At 33.9% G+C, this 20953-nt stretch overlaps 1 protein-coding gene across 5 annotated transcripts in view; it reads right to left on the reverse strand.

Annotated features, from left to right (window-relative positions):
• Positions 1–20953, reverse strand: part of RAP1GDS1 (Rap1 GTPase-GDP dissociation stimulator 1) — a 169276-nt gene that overhangs the window by 78995 nt on the left and 69328 nt on the right. For all 5 annotated transcript variants that reach the window (XM_015063560.3, XM_015063558.3, XM_015063557.3 and 2 more), the window contains one exon: positions 16463–16588. In XM_015063560.3, coding sequence (XP_014919046.1) covers positions 16463–16588 — 126 coding nt within the window. The remainder of the gene's footprint in view (positions 1–16462; positions 16589–20953) is intronic.

Below are 20953 nucleotides of genomic sequence, written 5' to 3' on the forward strand. Positions count from 1 at the left end.
TGGGACCCCATCAAGATAAAAAATCTTCTGCACAGTGAAGCAATCAGCTAAACTGAGGCAACCGACGGAATGCAAATGTAAATGATATATCAGATAAAGGGTTAGTATCCAAAATCTATAAAGAACTTATCAAACTCAACACCCAAAAAACAAATAATCCAGTGAGGAAATGGGAAAAAACATGAATAGACACCTTTCCAAAGAAGACGTCCAGATAGCCAAAAGACACATGAAAATATGCTCAACATCACTCATCATCAAGGAAATACAAATCAAAACCACAATGAGATACCACCTTACACCTGCCAGAATGGCTAAAATTAACAACTCAGGAAACAACAGAGGTTGGCAAGGATGCAGAGAAAGAGGAACACTTTTGCACTCCTGGTGGTAATGCAAACTAGTGCAGCCACTGTGGAAAACAGTATAGAGGTTCTTCAAAAAATTAAAAATAGAGGGGCACCTGGGTGGCTCAGTCAGTTGAGCGGCCGACTACAGCTCAGGTCATGATCTCACGGTTCGTGAGTTCGGGCCCTGCATCGGCTCTGTGCTGACAACTCAGAGCCTGGAGCCTGCTTCAGATTGTGGGTTCCCCTCTCTCTCTGCCCCTTCCCCACTCATGCTCTCTCTCTGCCTCTCAAAACTAAAGAAAACTAATAAAAAAATTTTTTTTTAATTTAAAATAGAACTACCCTATTATCCAGCAATTGCACTGCTAGGTATTTATCCAAAGGATACAAGAGTGCTGTTTTGCAGGGGTACATGCACCCTAATGTTTAGGGCAGCACTATCAACAATAGCCAAAGTGTGGAAAGAGCCCCAAACCCATCGACTGATGAATGGATAAAGAAGATGTGGGATGTGTGTGTGTGTGTGTGCGCGCGCATATACAATGGAATATATACAATGGAATATTACTCAGCAATCAAATAGAATGAAATCTTGCCATTTGCAACAACACAGATGGAACCAGACTGTATTTATGCTAAGGGAATTAAGTCAGTCGGAGAAAGACAAATATCATATGACTTCACTCATATGAGGAATTTAAGGTACAAAACAGATGAAGATAAGGGAAGGGAAGCAAAAATCATATAAAAACAGAAAGGGAGACAAACCACAAGAGACTTAAATACAGAGAACAAACTGAGGGTTGCTGGTGGGGGTGCTGGGTGGGGGACTGGGCTATATGGATGACACTTGTTGGGATGAACGCTGGGTGTTATACGTAAGTGATGAATCACTAAATTCTATTGCTGAAATCATTATCACACTATATGTTAACTTAGACTTATATTAAAAATAAATAAATCCTCAATTTATTTCATCAAAGCACAGTATCCAAAAAAATTTTTTCTGTTAGTGAGCTACTAAAAAGAAAAGATCACTTTACAATGCCAATAAATTAGACAAATTTAAAAGTGTATCAATCAGTAAAAGTTGATCAAAACTTAATTTTAAAATATTTGTTGGGGCGCCTGGGTGGCTCGGTTGGTTAAGGCTCCGACTTCAGCTCAGGTCATGATCTCATAGCCTGTGAGTTCGAGCTCCGTGTCAGGCTCTAGGCTGACAGCTCAGAGCCTGGAGCCTCCTTCCAGTTGTGTCTCCCTCTCTCTCTGCCCCCCGCCCTGCTCATACTCTGTCTCTGTCTCCCAAAAATAAATAAACATTAGAAAAAATATTTGTTAAAAATATGTAAGATGTGTATAAATTCCTATCATTCTTCATGCCAGGAATGGAAGAATTTTTTCAGACAATTATTAAAGACAGTATAATTTTAATTTTTATCATCTATCACTTTGTATACAGAAGAAATAAGACAAAGCAACAGATATTTGTCTGAAAACCTATGTTTGTCTAACTGGTTTGAGAACAATAAAACTCTCAGATTGTTATATGGCTTTCCTTAGTTTTACTAAGAATCCTAATGAAATCACAGTGTCTTTTATTTCCCAGTGAATAAACGGGGAAGTATTTCATAGACTCCTCTACATTTATAGAAAATGACAAAAGTAAAGGATCAAATATGATAATACAGCATATTTATGCACATATATATGTTTTACATAACATTTTCAAATTTGGAAAAATGTAAGGAGCTTTTCCCTCCTCACTTGGTTCTGCTCCATCTCTTTCAATTAGGTAAAGTTTATTTTTGTGATTTTTAACAGATTAAACAAAATGTTGGTTTAGGATTAGCTTTTAGCAAAATTCTTACAGCATATTCCTATAGCTGCAATTTTCCCCCTATATCTGCAATTCTAAGAGCTGAACCATTAATGTTGAAGCATAAATTGGGGCGCCTGGATGGCTCAGTCGGTTGAGCGTCCGACTTCAGCTCAGGTCATGATCTCACGGTCCATGGGTTCAAGCCCCGCATCAGGCTCTGTGTTGACAGCTCAGAGACTGGAGCCTGCTTCAGATTCTGTGTCTCCCTCTCTCTCTGCCCCTCCCCCATTCATGCTCTGTCTCTGTCTCAAAAATAAATAAACATTTAAAAAAATTAAAAAAAATTGAAGCATAAATGTACTTAATGAAGTATGTATTTATGAAAGTGATAACTTCTTCAAATATAGTACTTACAGAGACAATGAACCAGAGAAATGGATTTTAGTTTAACACTAACCTGAAAAATCACTTGAACTCTCAGGACTCAGTTTCCTTTCCTGTAAAATTTGGAAGGGGTGGAATAGATGACTTATTCTAGAAGTTTCTTGTACTTAAAAAAATCATTATTTTAAAAATGATGAATTCTAGCTTTACTCCCTTAAGCTTTCTATTTTTTTTTCCGAATCTACACCACCTATACAAGTATAATCTGAATATTATGCTAAATGCAAAAAATTACCTAAACTTTTTGGGTGTTTATCCCCAAAATGTACATGAATATAAAGATATAGAAATTGCCCACCTATCATTTCCTCTTGCGTATCTCTGTAAAAAACTCAGACTTATTACTGCCCCCAGAAAAACAAGCAGCAGTAAGAGCAAAAGTCAGAAAAATATAAGAAAACAATCTTTGTTCTCTCCTGTATCAGTAAACTGCCCTAACCTCTGACTAGCTGCTGAAGCTCCAAATCTAGATATTACTCTTGATTTCTCTCTTATTCTCACATTCCTGATCCATCCACCACTGCAAATACTTCTCAAATTCTTCTGATGCCTTCCATCATCCTCACTACCATAATCCTAAAGCAGGTCACCCTTCCCTCTTGCCTGAACAACGACAACAACAATGACAACTACAAGTCTCACAATTGGGTCTCCATGCTTCCATCTTACTACTCAACTTCCATTCTTTTCAACCCACTTTCCATGCACCTCCAAGAGTAAGGTTTTTAAAACCCGAATCAGATCCCCTTTGACAAATTCTTATTACTCTAGAATAATCCACAAGGTTCTCTATGATCTAGGTCTTATTTCTTCCATGTTTTTGTACAATACTCTTCCTGTACACCGCAGCTCCTTTATCTTGATCTCTTGTCTGTTCTTTAAACACAGTAAGTTCTTTCCTCACTCAGGGCTTTGCAGTTGCTATACTTCTAAAGAAATATTCTTCCCCTTCTCTTTAAATAGTTTATTCTCATTTCTCAGACCTCAGCTCAAATAACATCCTCAGAGACAACTTTCTTCACCTTCAGATTCTCTCCGTTACATCATCTTGCTTATTCCTTTGATATCAATGACCACAGTCTGTAAATATTTTCTTCTTGTACTATTTACTTCTTTATTGCCTCCTGTGTAAGCCCCACAAGGATGTGAATTTCTTGCTCTTATTTTCTCCTATGATGCCCATCACTGGCATAGTGCCCTGAACACAGTGGGCTCAATCAATATTTGTTGATTAAAGTACTTGGTGCATCCATATACACAAAAGAATACAAAGACACAAAGTGAGAATTTCCAGGGATTTACTCATCATCACTACTGGAATAAAAACACTCAAACCATATGACCCATGGTGTAGATGCTGAGACTTTCTAGAGGCAGGAACATAAATACATGTCTTCAATGACATAAAGGCATGTTTCTAAATCTAATCTTCCTAGTAGTGATAAATTTTTTCCTATGTCATATAAAAGACTGACTGAAAGGATGGTTCAACAGGTTAAATCTTTGTTAGTTTATTCAAATATGTCTTAAGCATTTAAACGAAAAATGTGAATCCATCAGTATCCTTTCTGGAACTCAAAAAGCAACTTATTCATGAACCAGGTGCAGGTAAAATGTATGAAAGACTAGATATGAAAGTAAAAGCTATAAATATTACATCAGTGAAATTACAAAAAGGAGTCATGAAGAAAAAACCATGATCATTAAATACTCACATATCAAAAAAGCATCAAACTTGCAATTTTGTGGCACAGTATAATATTCAGGTTTAAATTTTGTCTTTATGCAGGAAAATTTCAAATACATTTACATATTTACATTTATAATGCAGGATCAGGAAGAAAGCACTAGTTCCACAGATGCAGTTTAAAATTAGGTCACAACATGGCATCTGATAGACATAGGTTTGGGGCGCCTGATGATACTTGTGCTAATTTCTGCAGTCAATAGATTTCTTACATTAGCCAAAACTGTTTGATAATCCTTTTTTTCAAAAAGCCTTTAAATAATAGAGCATCCACGAATCACCAAGAAATCACTGAAATTACTCCGTTTATTTTTATATTTCTATACTATCATTTTATTAGCAAAAGACTGAGTAACTGCAGATTATAAGAAAATTATACAATAATTAAACTCAATTATTTCCATAAAATTACCTTAAATGATTTCTGAATAGCTTTTGGGTTACAATGTAAATAATTTATTATTCTACTTTATAAGTCTAAACTGCTCAAGATCAAAACTAAATTTTATTCCAATTATTTTATATATGAGAGAGGCTTTTGTATGAAACCATTTCATACTTAAAAGAAATGCTAGGTTATGTATATGTATGTGTGTATGTGTGCCCACATGTATATACAGTTACAACTTAAAATTTAACTTGAACTGACAACAGCACGGTTTTGGGAAAGATACAAACATTTATTCCAGCCAGCAAGAAGAATGTGAATTATTCACTTTCAAATAGTATTTATCTTTTATATTCCCTCCCAGCCAAGGGAAATATCTGCAACATGCAGCAGAGACTACTGATTAAGAACAGAGAGAGTTCTCAGTACTTCAGCTTGGTTACAAAGAACAAAAATTGAAAAATTAAAACAGAACACAATTAAGAGCAGAAGATAACATGTATTAACAAGATTCTCATAAGCAGACTGAAAATTTTATGTTTAATATATCTAAACGTTGACTTCATCTTTAACGGTGAAATTAAGGTAATAAAGGGGGGAATGTTTTAAGCAAAAACAAATCTTATTTTTGAAGAACTTTATAAATTAGACTTTCCCCCCCCTAAGACTTGTTATTCAGGAAAGAAAAATTCCAAAGGCCATTCAGGCTTTGACTCAGAGACTAGGAAGGAGCCTGGTATCCAGGGGACAAAAAAAAAAAAAAAAAAAAAATTAATTTGGCAACTATGTATGACTTCTTATTGAACTCAAGAAAAATCATCTAATATTTCTGTCACATGCAACACTTTCTCAAATGCTGTCTCCACCTTCATATCTATAAAATTGGTAACAACTGCTTGAAAATGATTATTCCATCTCTTTTTAATAAGACAGTCACATCTTTATAGTACTTGGAAACTAATGAAGTATTGGGACAAAGCAGCTCTGTAATGTGTCCTTTGCCCTACAATTATCAAGGTAAAAATTTAAAGAATCTTTGAGTTTTAAATGCCACTTTAATAAACAAGAGGCATCTGAATGTGATAGCAAGTATAAACACGGAAAAGATCACAATTCCTCAACATGTAAACAAACTATCTGAAGGGTTATTTAAACCCTTCAGGTTTAACCCTTCATGCACTGTTTAAATCCAGTGTATGTTTTACTTTGCAAAAATAAACCACACTGATAATAAACAATCTAATCTCAATTCATATTATAATTTCATTCCTTCTGTTGTAGTCAGTTTTTACCACATCACACCTGGCCTACTGCAATGGCTTCCTCCTCTTTTTGCCTCACTTTTCTTCCCATTCTGATCCAAGTATATGCTTCTATGAAGCTGAAGTATCAATTTCAAGTTATTTTCAGTGTTTTTTTCCTCCTGTCCAGACATCAAAGTACAAAATAACTCCTTATAGTCGACATACATTTTAAGTGCACAACACACATTGACACATGGATGCAAAAATCAAGATGTGTAACCACAGTAAACCTCCACTATTATTTAGTTATTTAAAAAATTCTATCTTCATGACAGTTGATATCATGCCCCACAGCCCCAATTCTGAACTTTCTCCCCACACAAGTTTCCTACTATTGCCTTGTTGCTGACTTTTACTGACAGATGGACTTGACTTCTATTTATTGGGAAGATAGGAGGCCATGCCAGAAACACTATTCTGATTGCCCTCTTTACTGCCTTAACATTTTTTTTTTTATACTTTCACCTATCTTCTGACAGTTTTCTATAATACCAGATTTACTTGGGTTCATGATTTCATTTCTCCTCTTTTCATCCATGATCTTTCTCCACCAGTTATTCCCTATAAGAGATTTACTCTGTCCTTGTCCACAGGTTCTAGCCTAACAAATATGTTCCTCTCTCCAGTGCTCTATATCACTCTCACAGTGCGGCCCTTCCCTCAAACTACTCATCTCTTTTTTTCTCGTTAAACTTCCAGAAAGTTAATATTCCCCCTTCATTTCCTCATTACCTACCATAGCCCTTGAAATTTGACTTCTCTCTAAACAAGACTCAACTTAAAGATGTCTTTTAAAATATGAATGCCTCTTTCTCCAGTCATCAAAATTCAGTATTTTTTTTTCTTGGCAGTACTTGACACTGTTTACCACCAACTCTATGAAATGCATGACAAGAAATATATTTCCCTTGAATCTTTCAGTGCTTCTTCACAAGCTCCTTCATGTCTTCTACATCCTAAATATGGCTGTTTTCCTTTAAGCGTTTCTTCTATTCTCATGGGTCAACGATCACTCATAAATGCATGAATCCTAAAGCACATTCACCAGAATGTGACAACAGCACTTCAGGTTCAACACACCTCCAAACATATTCACCTAGATGGGATCTCACTATTGATGTCTCTTGTTGGTATTATCTTGATTCAAATTCTGGACCCATGGACTCCTTCCTCTTAAATGATACCTTTTTTGATTCTACACACACACACACACACACTCTCTCTCTCTCTCTCTCTCTCTCTCTCTTCCTTCCTGTTCTCTCTTTCATTTGTTCCTCAAGTTGAAAAAGGGGGAAAAAAAGCTTTTTAAGTGGTTATTCTTCATCTAGTCCACTGCCCAATGATTTTTAAGTAGGAATGTGCATCAGAATCATTTAGGGAGCTTTTGCAGAATATGTATACAATAGGCTGTATTCTAGCCTCAGAGATGCTGATGATTTACTTGTTCTAGCGTATGACTACAAAAACGTATTTTGAAAATGTTCCCTAAGTGTTTTCAGATGCACACTTCTTAAGAATGGCTGCCTATCTTATAATGTACATCTCTTTCAAATTAACTTTGTCTATTGTATCAATTTGAACATTTCATTCTTTTGCTGAAATACCTTCAACGGCTCCCCATTACAGAAGCTCTTCCCTAACCTGGGTTCCTGAGACATCACTCCATTATATTATCTTTTAAAAGGCTTTTCTGTGCTCCTGAAAAAATCCTTTAACATTCTCTCCACAGGTTGAAATCCTATGCAGATTAAATGCCTTCTTTTTCATGGATACTATTGAAAGAGCTCAATCACAAATGAGCTCCTTCCTAGACCTATATTATGTAACCTCTTTTAGCATTTGTTACATAGTACCTTGTTTTTTAACATTGATATACATGCTTCAATACAATGAATACACTACAACTTCCTTAAATATAAGAGACACACTTGGACAGAAACAGAAGTGATTATCAGCAAAATCATTTCCCCCCTCACATTATTTGCATTGGTTTTCTAGAACAAGGGTAAATTATAAACTACTTAAAGGCTGATACTTACCAGAAATCTCACCTGAAGTAGAGGCTTGTGGCCAAACACAGAAATTCTCCTGAGACTAGGAATGCTAATGTGTAACCTATCACCATAGGTTGCATAGAAGGCAGAAGCTAATAAATTGTAACTTGTTCATTACCTGTTCTAAGACTTGAGAGTATAAATTCCCTCTCCCTAAGAAAGGGGAACCTTCTGGCATTGTTAGTGGGAATGCAAACTGGTGCAGCCACTCTGGAAAAGTGTGGAGGTTCCTCAAAAAATTAAAGATTGAATTACCCTAAGACAGAGCAATAGCACTACTAGGAATTTATCCAAAGGATATAGGAGTGGCTGACACAGAGGCACGTGCACCCCCAATATTTATAGCAGTGCTATCAACAATAGCCAAATTATGGAAAGAGCCCAAAGGTCCATCAACTGATGAATGGAGAAAGAAGATATAGTTTATATATATAATGGAATACTACTCAGCAATGAGAAAGAATGAAATCTTGTCATTTGCAACAACGTGGATGGAACCGGAGCATATTATCCTAAGTGAAATAAGTCAGAGAAAGACAGATACCATTATGTTTTCACTCATATGTGGAAGTTGAGAAACTTCACAGAAGACTACGGGGGAAGGGAAAGATAAAGGGTGGAAGGGAGTGGGGAGGTGTGGGGGGAGAATGGATGATGGGCACTGAGGAGGGCACTTGTTGGAATGTTTTATGTAAGTGATAAATCACCGAAATCTACTCCTGAAGCCAGGAGCACACCGTATACACTGTATGCTAGCTAACTTGACAAAAAATAGAGTAAAATAATAAATAAAATAAAATAAAATAAAATAAAATAAAATAAAATAAAATAAAATAAATTCCCTAAATCTTATTTTGGGACTAGCAATTTTTTGTTGATTTTTTCCTGAAAGTCAAATTTGAAAATTTGAAGGGAGAAAAAAATAGAGGCAACTGTATCCTCCATTTTAATTGCGCAAACCCAGTAAACCAAACAAAACCTTAAAAACCCCAACAGTTATTGCTGTAGATCATACTTTAAAATTTTATATGCATGTGTATACATGCATAAGTGTGTGTTTGTGTGTGTGTGTGTGTGTATGTGTATATATAATTTCCTCCACACTACAAGTAGAGTTGAAAGAAACAAGGTCATTTCACATGCAAGAGAGAACATGTATGCCTCTCAGATATAAGGAGCTTTTTAAACTTTTAATTTTGAAATAATTAGATGCTCAAGGAAACTGAAAAAAAAAAAAAAGCAGTACAGAAAGGTCCCATGTACCCTCCATCCAGCTCACTCGAAGGGTCACATTTACACAACTTTAATACAATATACCCCAACCAGGAAACTGCCGCTGATACAACCCACAGACCTTGTTCAGATTTCATCAGGTTTCATAGGCACTTGTGTATGTGTATGGACATGTATAGTTCCAAGCAATTTTATCACATATATAGATTCATACAGCCACCCTCAATATGTGGTATTTTTAAATATTCACTTTCATGCAAATCAGATTTTTATCAAATTGATAACAGGCTTAAAAATAAAAGATAAGCATTTTTTTTTGGTCTCAGAAAACAGAAACGTGGATACATTATACAACATAGAAATTGAGCATGCAGAATAAGTACAAACAAAGTAGAACTGTATTTTGGCTGAAAATAAACTAGAAAATAACATTCAAGTCAAAATTTCAAATTTTTAAGTTGTATGCTTTCAGTTCACTAAAAAACAATATATCTGGGCTATGATGTCCAATTAAAACTTAAAGTATTCAGTATTATTTCTTGGATTCTGTTGAAGATTTGGTATAAGAAACAATCATATGGAGACTATCTGGGCAATTTTTATACAGCCATTATTGAAGATGCTGTCTCCAATGACAGCCAATATCCTCTGCATATTTTAAGAGGGATGTGTACAGATTCATCTAGGGAGCTGATATCCCAGTGATAAATCTCTTCTAGTATTTGTCTCAACATTTTTTTTTTTTTTTGACCAAAGAACTAGACTATTTCTCCTTAGCATAAAATAAAAATTACTTAGCATAACAACTTTTTTTTTCACCCTGGCTGCCAAGAAGCTCAAATTAAATTAGTGCTTATTATGGTAAGTATATTATCCCTGATTCTTAAATGATTTATCTTTGCCTCTCTTTATATGGCTTCTGGTCCTTGTATCTTTATTTTAGATATATTATGTATATTAGTATATGTACTACATTATGTCACAGCACACTTTTAGAAATAATAATGTATGGACTGAATGTTTGTGTCTCTCCAAAATTCACATCCCTGATGTGATGGTAGTAGGAAATAATTAGGTTATAGAGGTAGAACTCTCATAATGGGATTTGTGCCTTTATAACAGACAGGAGAGCTTGCTTCCTCTCTTGCTTCTCTCTCTGCCATGTACGCATACAGTTTGCTGTGGGCAAAAACTACTGGCTTCTTGATCTTGGATTCCTCAGCTTCCAGAACCGTGAGAAACAAATGTTTGTTGGTTAAGCCACCCAGTCTATGATATTTTGTTATAGTGGCCCAAACTAAGACAAAGGATCATGCATATATGCTACATATTTCCTTTGTACAGCAGCTCAAAATTTATATTATACATCTAAATATAAACCTAACTAGGGGCGCCTGGGTGGCGCAGTCGGTTAAGCGTCCGACCTCAGCCAGGTCACGATCTCGCGGTCCGTGAGTTCGAGCCCCGCGTCAGGCTCTGGGCTGATGGCTCGGAGGCTGGAGCCTGTTTCCGATTCTGTGTCTCCCTCTCTCTCTGCCCCTCCCCCGTTCATGCTCTGTCTCTCTCTGTCCCAAAAATAAATAAAAAACGTTGAAAAAAAAAATTAAAAAATAAATAAATAAATAAACCTAACTTAATTCACACAAGTCCCCTTTACCAATGAGGATATTAAAATTCAGGAAGATTAAATGACAACTTAGTAAATGGCAGAATTGGAAATCTTAACATCTGCAATATTTGCCTTCCAGGGGCATAGTAAAATCTCACTTATTTATAATTACTTTTATTTTAAAATGAACTATATTTTATATAAACAATGCACTATTTGCTTAATTTCTAAAAATGGCTCCAATTACAACTCCTATCATCTATTTCTTTTTATTCTGACCAAAACCCACATAAATTTAGTGTGTACTTTTAACTGTCAACAAGTTGTGTTCCTTTGTACATTTTATTTTCTCTATCATATTAGAGACAGCCATCTTTAATGGCGTGAAATTTTTCAGTTTATAATCGTGTTACAAAACAACATTTTTTTCCAATATATTCAGCGTATCTGTGTAATAAAGTATTTTCATGTGATAATAGCCATAATTACTATCTCTAAAAATTGCAGCTGCATGTAGTTTTTTATTCTCATATACATAATACACTTTGGTGATAAACCCATTCTTATACAACAGATTAACTGATAAAAGAATCTGGTTTTTACTTATTGGATAATAATTCTATTTTGTTCTAAAACTGACTACTGACACAAAGTAGGGTAAATATATGAACCTGCAAAACTCTCTAATACATGATTAAATACTTAACCTAATTTATACCACTGAAATAAGCATTTATTTTAAATGCCAGACATAAATTTGCAAATACACTTTGCTTACTTAGGCAATTTCAAAGCATGTCTGTATTATAACACATACTTATCTAACCAACTTACATTACAAAATACTATAGAATTAATGCAAATTATATTTTAGCATTTGCAATCAGAATGATGAATTCTTTTTTTTACATAAGAATAGTGTAGCAAAGTTATAATCATTAATATATAAATAGGTCCAGGCATATATTTGGTATCCTTTCCATTTATACTTGAAGTCAATGAAATAAACAATATTTATTTCACTTCATAAATACTGGCTATGGCAAGCCTGATCATCATCTCATTTTGAATATTTATTTATTCTTCAGTGAGCACAAATCCAATTTTCTTCATATCATGTAAGATGGCATATTATATGTTTCTTAAGTGTGTACCTTTCCAATAATAGTATCAATTATATAATAATCATTAATTTTCTATAAAGATGCACATTTAATTTTAATATGTATTAACTTGAATTGTACATTATTCTTTCTCTGGTATATAGAAAGGCACAAATATTTGTCTAATCATTTTCTTCCAGCTTCTACTAAATAACCTTGGACAAATACATCTAATATCAATTATTTCCTAACCTCAAGCAGTAACATCTTCAAACAGAGAAAACTCAGTCTCCAATCACCAATTTATCCTTACAAATTATAAATACAGTGTGGAAATTTAAAAAGCAGCTCTTCACTACCATAAGGCTATTTAACTATATCAACAATTTAAAATGTGTACAGCTATATAAACAAAACTAGTCATTGAAAGAAGGGAATACTACAGAGATAGACAAATGAGAAAAAAAAGAACTCATTCTTTTTAATATCTCCTTTGAGAGAAATGTAAATGAAATAGGCTGAAGGCATGCAATTCTGAAATGTAATGCTACTTCTTTTTATTTAAAATCACATTACCCAACATATCCCATCACAATTTTGCTAATTCCTTTCTAAATTGAAATACAAATTTTCCCTAATCTTTTTTTTAATTTTTTTTTAATGTTTATTATTTTTGAGACAGAGAGAGACAGAGCATGAACGGGGGAGGGTCAGAGAGAGGGAGACACAGAATCTGAAACAGGCTCCACGCTCTGAGCTGTCAGCACAGAGCCCGACGCGGGGCTCGGACTCATGGACCGCGAGATCATGACCCGAGCCGAAGTCGGCCGCTTAACCGACTGAGCCACCCAGGCGCCCCCCTAATCTTTGATTTAAAGCATCTCAAATGTCTCATAAAAAGGGCTTTTTGGCAAAGTTCAAGGCAAGACGGCTTTAAAATGTTGCTTATATCAGAAGTCTGTTTGGATACTTGGAAAGAAAAATCCATAACTGAAGCATCTTTGGAGGCTCTTTGGAAGATCAGAAAAAAGACCAGGCATCTTAAATGAAAAATGTTCTTATCCAGTGATTCTTTCATCTCTATATGCAAGAGAAAGACTGGGATTCAAAAAGTTGATCAGCAACAAAGCCTCACTCCGTCCTATTTAGCAGTTCTGTCAGCCTGCTACCTATGTTATGTAAGAGTTTCCTTCCATTCGGAAGAGTTCCTAAAATGTCAAAGCCAGTAAAACTGAAATCTGACCTACTTTTTTCAAAAGATTTCCATGGATTTTATGGCAAGTGTAATTCCTTTTACAGTTGGAGTTCTCCTCCTTTCAAATAAACTGTGTTAACTGAAATATCCTAGCAACTGCATTACCTTTTAAGGGTTAAAATAAAAATCCATAAAATATACACAAATTTTCTCAAATTTTTATCTCTCATAGTGAATTCCTTCTGGTGCTTTTTGCATATATTGGCTTTCTTATCTGTTGTAAGCCTAGTAACATTCTGAATGAGCCTGCATTAAAATATTATCCACTTAGGAGTGCCTGGGTGGCTCAGTCATCTCATGTTTTGTGGGTTTGAGCCCCATGTCAGGCTCTGTGCTGACAGCTCACAGCCTGAATCAGAGCCTGGAACCTGCTTCAGATTCTGTGTCTCCCTCTCTCTCTCTGCCCCTCTCCCACTTGAGCTCCCACTCTCTCTCAAAAATAAACATTAAAAAAAATTTTTAATAAAAAAATTAGCCACTTGGAGTGCATTTATAAAATGTAAGTAAACTGCTTAGTCTGACAGGTTTGATAAAACACCAATATGAATTTTAAAACATGTATTATTTATAAGAAAAAGATTCCCTGTATTTATAAAACTGTCATGTGTAGTTTTCTATTTTCTTTTTAAGAATGAAGCATTATATTCTTTTTATTTTTATTTTTTTTTATTTTTGAGAAAGACAGTGTGAGCAGGGGAGAGGCAAAGAGAAAGGGAGACACAAAATCCAAAGCAGGCTCCAGGCTCTGAGTGGTCAGCACAGAGCCTGACGTGGGGATCAAACCCATGAGCCATGAGATCGTGACCTGAGCTGAGGACAGATGCTTAGACGACTGAGCCACTCAGGTACCTCAATAATGAAGCATTACATGCTTGAGAGGGAAGAAGGTTAATTAATTAAAAGAGAAGTTACTCACTACTTTTTAAAAAAGAAACCTAATTCCTGGGTTCTTTCAAACTCCTAATTGTCAAAATATATAATGAGAAATGCATTTCAAATAAATTCACAAATCAAGCACACAGCATCATATTTACAGACTAAAATATCATTTTCGTAATTCAAATAAAAGTGCTGTACTTTTCTTACAATTATTCTGACAAAATCACTGAGATGTTCACAGAGATTTAATTTCAAATAAAAGGATAAGAAAGCATACAGGCTTATAGAAATTATATGCATAAGATAGCATGGCACAATGAATACATTTTATCAGACAATTTACAGTAATAAATCACTCTTTATATTTATACATTTTTAAGACTATTAACTTCACTTTCCTTAAACAAGGTTTACAAGTATAAAAAACAGCCTATATTTGCTATGCTTAATTTTCCATTTAACTATAATTTACATTGAATTAAATGAAAGTGAAGTGGTTATAAATATTTATAAGTAAATGATACAAAAAAAATTAACTTCATAGCCTAAAGCACACCCACAGACTTTATACCTCATAAGAACAGAGCAAATGGACTTTACTTTCATCAGAATGATAATCTTATTAACTACACATTTACTACCCTAACTTCATGGTTCTTTAGAGTACACAGGAAATAAAATTACTGTGTGCCCATAAAAATAATAGCAATATGAGATAAGAGATCACTATGAGTGTTTCTTCTATTGTGCCAAAACTAAGGGAAACTCCAGGACAAAAGTACTTAAAATAGAGAATTCCTATATTTAAATAATGCATACTTTAAGAATAACTAAACAGAGCAAGGGTTAAAGAATACTTGTGGCAGCCCTAAATTCTAGTAATATAACACAGAAGGATAAGAATAAACATAGTAATGATCAATGGTCACCAAATACATGCCATCAATCTTTGACTATTACTCTGTAGAGATCTTTTTAACTTTTATTCTTAACATTAATGATATAAAATATATCTTAAATGGTTCACTCAATACTCAAAGCTAATACTGTAAGCTATGATGTTTAATAAAAATCCTAAATATAAAAAGGCAAAGTTACAAACATAAAGCACTAGAATTTTATAAATAAAGCTAATACCCTAGGATAAAAGGCACTGGAAGGAAGGAACAGATAGATAAATTTATAATCAGTATTGGGGACTGGAAATTGTAAGTTAAAATTCATATTAAGACATCCACATCCTCACACATAATATGTTCCAGAAAAAGTAAGGAAAGGAGAATAAGTTAGGCTAGCCTTACCACCAATGCTACAAAGAAATTAAAACTGAAAGTTACAGTTTCAGTCTTTTTTCTACTTTCTTTTATCGTAAATAAATATGTTTATGACCTTATTTTCTATCTGGCTTACATGCCCAAATCACTTTGTGAAGCATCGCCTATGATGAAAGGGTTATGTCTTTTGTGCATGAAATCACTGGGGAAAATAAACAGCAAAAGTTATCTTAGTTATATAAATAGAACTAAATTCCTAGGAGACTTTAAAGGTAAATGTTAAAATATGTGTTTCTGGCTCAGAAAATATAAATCTAAGGAAAATCCAGGATAAGGCAAATTTAACTGAATATACTCAAGATTTTTCTGTATTCTGTTTACATATTTGTGGAGAGGAGAAGTAGAAAATGTAAAATTTTTGCAATATATCCAAACCCAAGTTCTTGCTTTGTCTTTACCTGGCACAGTAGCGTATTACAGAAAGCGGTGAGGATGATAATGACATTATGACAAATAGGAATGGAGTCAATGCAGATGCAGTAGGCCAGTCTAGCTTTTGAGAAGACAATGGTTTTTATTAATGGTTTTATTGAATTACAAGTAATTAAAAATTTATTTGGACAGACTTAAATACTTTAAAAAACTGTGTTCATAAGCATTCTCATTCAGAGATATAACTGCAATAAAACCTAACTGAAAAGACAATATACATTTGTTCTAAAACGCTTCAAAAACCCCAATTTCTCAGAAATTGACTTACTTTCCTCTGAAAGTATTATTTGTGATAGCAGAGAAAAAGAATTCACTTCCTTAACTTCTTAGTTAAGAATCCTATGGCTCAAATTTCCACTGGTTCTGCTAAGCAAGCAGAGCTAAATCATCTGGCTCATGTTAGTGTCTTAGCCTAGAAAAGACAGTGCTAACACTAAAAGTGGAATTAGTCTGAAAACCATAATTCTTAAACAAAAGTTTTTAAGTGTATCATTGATATTTCAACACTTACGGCTATCGTAACATATGTTTCCTAGAGCCCTGCCCGTTTGAAGTAGCACTTCCTGGTCTTTGCTATTTAGCAGCTGCACCAGTGGTGAAATCAATCCAGCATCCACACATGGAATACGCATAAATTCTGAAAATAAGAGACATATGTAATTAAAAATCTAAAAATTCACAATTCACATAAATCACGTCCCTTAATAAATACCTACGATTAAAATGTTTAAGATGGCTTACCATTTGAAGAGTACATTGTGTTCAAAAGCACCATTATAACCCTACTAAATACTTCATAGAATAAGTACACAAAATGAGTGGGCTCTTATTTTTATTGACAGTCTCTGCCACAACCAAAAAGACTTTTAATTAACTTTCATTATACCTAATTGATCACTATCTTCTTATAATTACAAATGTGCTTGGGAAGCAATGTGTGACGATGGAAACATTGGCAATGCTCCTTCCATGAACCTGATAATTAATGTACTACAGTTATAAACTAAGTTATCAAATTGTGCGAATTTTCACTATATGGTCTCTAAAAAAGACAAAATATGATTTTTTTCAAAGGTTCAAGTGTCTCATTAAAAATAATAGTTCCTTTTCAATTGCTAAGATCTAGTGGAATCATCTATTCCTTATCTTCATTCCTACTCTTTATTTGTATGGATCATTAATATCTGCTGTTATACCCACACATTCATAGGTCTTAAGTACCAAATGCTAAGTTTTCTTATGCTTCCAACTCATTTTTCATTAGCTCTATAGTAAACCATTCTCAAATTTATTGTCTCCCAATAACAGCATCACAGTCATGATGATTAGACATAAGTTTTACGGTGTCTCATGATAGACTACTACATAATTAAAGGATAATAATGACATCTAATTAATAAAAGTTCTCCAAATAATCAGTATTTAGAACCATTATTTTGGACATCATGATTTGCTGTAAGGATGTACTGGTCAATGAAGTTAGTCAACATACATCTAATTCCTCTACCTATAACCCATCCTACTACATAAATAAATCACTATCTTTTCAGTATTACTTTCAAGGGGGCCCACTCCTTAGCTTGCTCCACAAACACCATCATAAGCAACCCTCCTTCTCTTTCTCTTCATTTTCAAATTCCTAGAGCACATCATATAGGGCTGTTACGTGAGCTGTTACTTCTGACACAACTTTTCCTGCTAAGATAGCTATGAGTCACAGAGGTATTCCTCTCTACTTAAACAAAGGATTGCATTTCTATTATATCTCTTACTTACTACTGTATTATTGAAAGCTCTCTGTAATTTAAACTTCCAAGATTAAGAATACTTGTTACTTCTAAAGCTAACTTTTAAGTTTACTGTTAATTTTTTTTTTTTAACTCCCTAACAGGAGTTTTCCCTATTGGGAAAACAAATCATGCTATATGTACTTCCAAGAATTCAATGACCATCTTCTATGGAAGATAACACATCAGTCTACTTGTCTACCTCTTAAGTTAATGGTCACACTTCAGGATCTTTATATATTTCAAATCTTAAAATAGCACGTCACCAACTCAAATTAATCAAATTAAATACACATATTCATTATCTCTTCTACCTTTTCCTATAACTAGTTTCCAACAGTGAGATCATTTTAATAACTACTAAAATAAGAAATTTAGGAACAGTCTGATTTGCACTCTTATGTCATAAATGGAATCTGTTGTTAGATTGTACTGGTTTGTTTGTTGCTATGCTTCACACAATGGCAACATTTATGAGCTACCATTTTTGCTTTGATACCCTAATTGTCTATATGATACCAACATATCTTTCAAAATTCTGATGGTACAATCAACAGCTTCAGTTATTCTTGAAATGATAGAGAATAAGTAATTACAGGAAAATTGCAGATTCAAATAAAACTAAAGCTGTTCTGAGCATTTTTTTTTTAAATAGAAAAGCATATAAAGAACACCTTAAACACTCACCATGTTATAGGTCAATTAGGTTTCAATTTTTTAAAAAAGCACATTAAAGGGGCGCCTGGGTGGCTCAGTCGGTTGGGTGTCCGACTTTGGCTCAGGTCACGATCTCACAGTTTGTGAGTTCGAGCCCCGCGTCAGGCTCTGTGCTGACACCTTGGAGCCTGGAGCCTACTTCAGATTCTGTGTCTCCTTCTCTCTCTCTGCCCCTCCCCAACTTGTGCTCTGTCTCTCAAAAAATAAATACATGTAAAAAAAAATTTTTTTAAAGCACATTAAAAATAAAATAAAACTAGTACATTCCTTAGCTTTCAATATAAAGGCAATACTGCCAGTCCCTGAAAAGAGTAAATTCCCTTCTAAAACCTGCTTTTCAGCCAATTTGTTTTTTAACTGAGGAGTGCAGCCCTCCTTAGCTAGTTTTAAAGACATGAAGTTACATACTTTAGAAGGATATATGTAAAAATACCAGGAATCAATAAGGAATATGTTTAAGATCTTATATAATTAATATATATAATTATGTTATATATAATATATAATATAGTAGTATAATACATAATATAGTGTTATATATGAAATATAGTATATAATAGTTATATATAGTTATATATAATATGCATATATATGTGCTATATTATATATATAATATTATATATATATAATGTAGTTACGTACTTTAGGTGGATATATGTAAAAATACCAGGAATTAATAAGGAATATGTTTAAGATATTATATAATTAATATATATAATTATGTTATTATATAATATATAATATAGTATTATAATATATAATATAGTGTTATATATGAAATATAGTATTTAATAGTTATATATATATTGCATTATATAATGTAGTTACATACTTTAGATGGATATATGTAAAAATATACCAGGACTTAATAAGGAATGTGTTTAAGATATTATATATGTAACATAATTATATGTTATGTATATTATTATATATATATATAATTGAATGAATGGCTGTGACAGTCATCCCTGTTCAAAGGGGTTCCCACTAGACACATCCCTAGTTCACACTGCTTGTGCCTGTTACCTGATCATAGCTGGATGGACTCTGACTCCAGTCCAGACTATATACAAGCTGGCCTATCAGATATTCTAGTTCAAAAAATGTTCTAAATGGGGCACCTGTATAGCACCCGACTCTTGATCTCAGGGTTGTGAGTTCAAGTCCCATATTGGATATGGAGCCCACTTAAGAAAAAAACATCTACTAAACAGGATAATAGTGATGTTAAAAAAAAAAAAAAAGAAGAAGAAAGAAAAACCAGATCCTCTCTTGACAATTTTTACTCCAGGGGAGTGAGGGAAGGACTATCAGGGGAAAGCTGAAACTAAGATACATACATTCAGAATGACAGTGAGTGGAAAAACCAAAGTCTGTGGAAGCCATCATGTAATAGAAGGCAGAAACCATTGGGGTGCCTGGGTGGCTCAGTCAGTTAAGTGTCTGACTTCAGCTCAGGTCATGATCTCAGGATTTGTGGGTTCAAGTCCCACATCTGGGTCTGTGCTGACAGCTCAGAGCCTGGAGCCACTTCAGATTCTGCGTCTCCCTCTCTCTCTGCTCCTCCCTTGGTTGCACGCTCTCTCTCTCTCTCTCTCTCTCGAAAATTATAAACATTTAAAAAATTAAAAAAAAAAAGAAACCATTAAGTATTTGTACGCATATATGTGTGTCTATGCAAGATAGAATTCATTTTGCTTTTTGCATAATGTGTGGACTTCAATGCAGAAATTCAATATAGAGCTTTAAGGAATAGGCATTGTTCTATCTCAATACCAACCCAAATTTATTAACATAAAGTTGATTTCTTAAGAGTAGTTTTTTCCTTTGTAGCAAAACACTCAAATGCTTGATAGAATATCTCTATTTCTTTCTAAATCCAGTCTTCCTTTCTTTTTTGCTTTTACTTTCCCAAACCTACTTGAATTACATATCATTTAGCATCATCACAAAGTACATTACTGTGACAAAACTATAAAATAAAAAATTTCTTTTTATAAAACCTGCTTTTTACATATCTATTTATCAAATATTAAAAGTCACTTTCAGCTGCCAGACAGAACCAAATCTATTTTATTAAAACTAAACTCTTTAAGCCAAATAAAAGCAGAGTGCTAGAGTCTGCCTTAATGTTTGTTACACTAAACAATAAGTATATTCAGTTTGAATTTTCTCTAATAACCTCATAGCAATTATTAACTCTTAGCTTTTTTACAGTTTTCTTCAGAAGAACAAGGAAAACTATGAGGAATAAATATATAAAAAGCTGTGACTTTTATATGCAGGTTGTTGTCACATTTTTCATTTATACTTTGTATTGCCTTTTGTTAAAAAATTGCTACTAATTCTTACAAAATGACAGAGGTTAAACTTCCAAAACTACAATATCAAGAATACTTAAAGCTACGTGACAACCTGGTGCGTTATTTTTGGTGGTGGGTATTAATTTTATCCAACAACTTTTCTAGAGCATACATATATTTAATACTAAAATAGAC

This window comes from Acinonyx jubatus, chromosome B1, assembly GCF_027475565.1.
Source record: "Acinonyx jubatus isolate Ajub_Pintada_27869175 chromosome B1, VMU_Ajub_asm_v1.0, whole genome shotgun sequence".
Classification (NCBI taxonomy): domain Eukaryota; kingdom Metazoa; phylum Chordata; class Mammalia; order Carnivora; family Felidae; genus Acinonyx; species Acinonyx jubatus.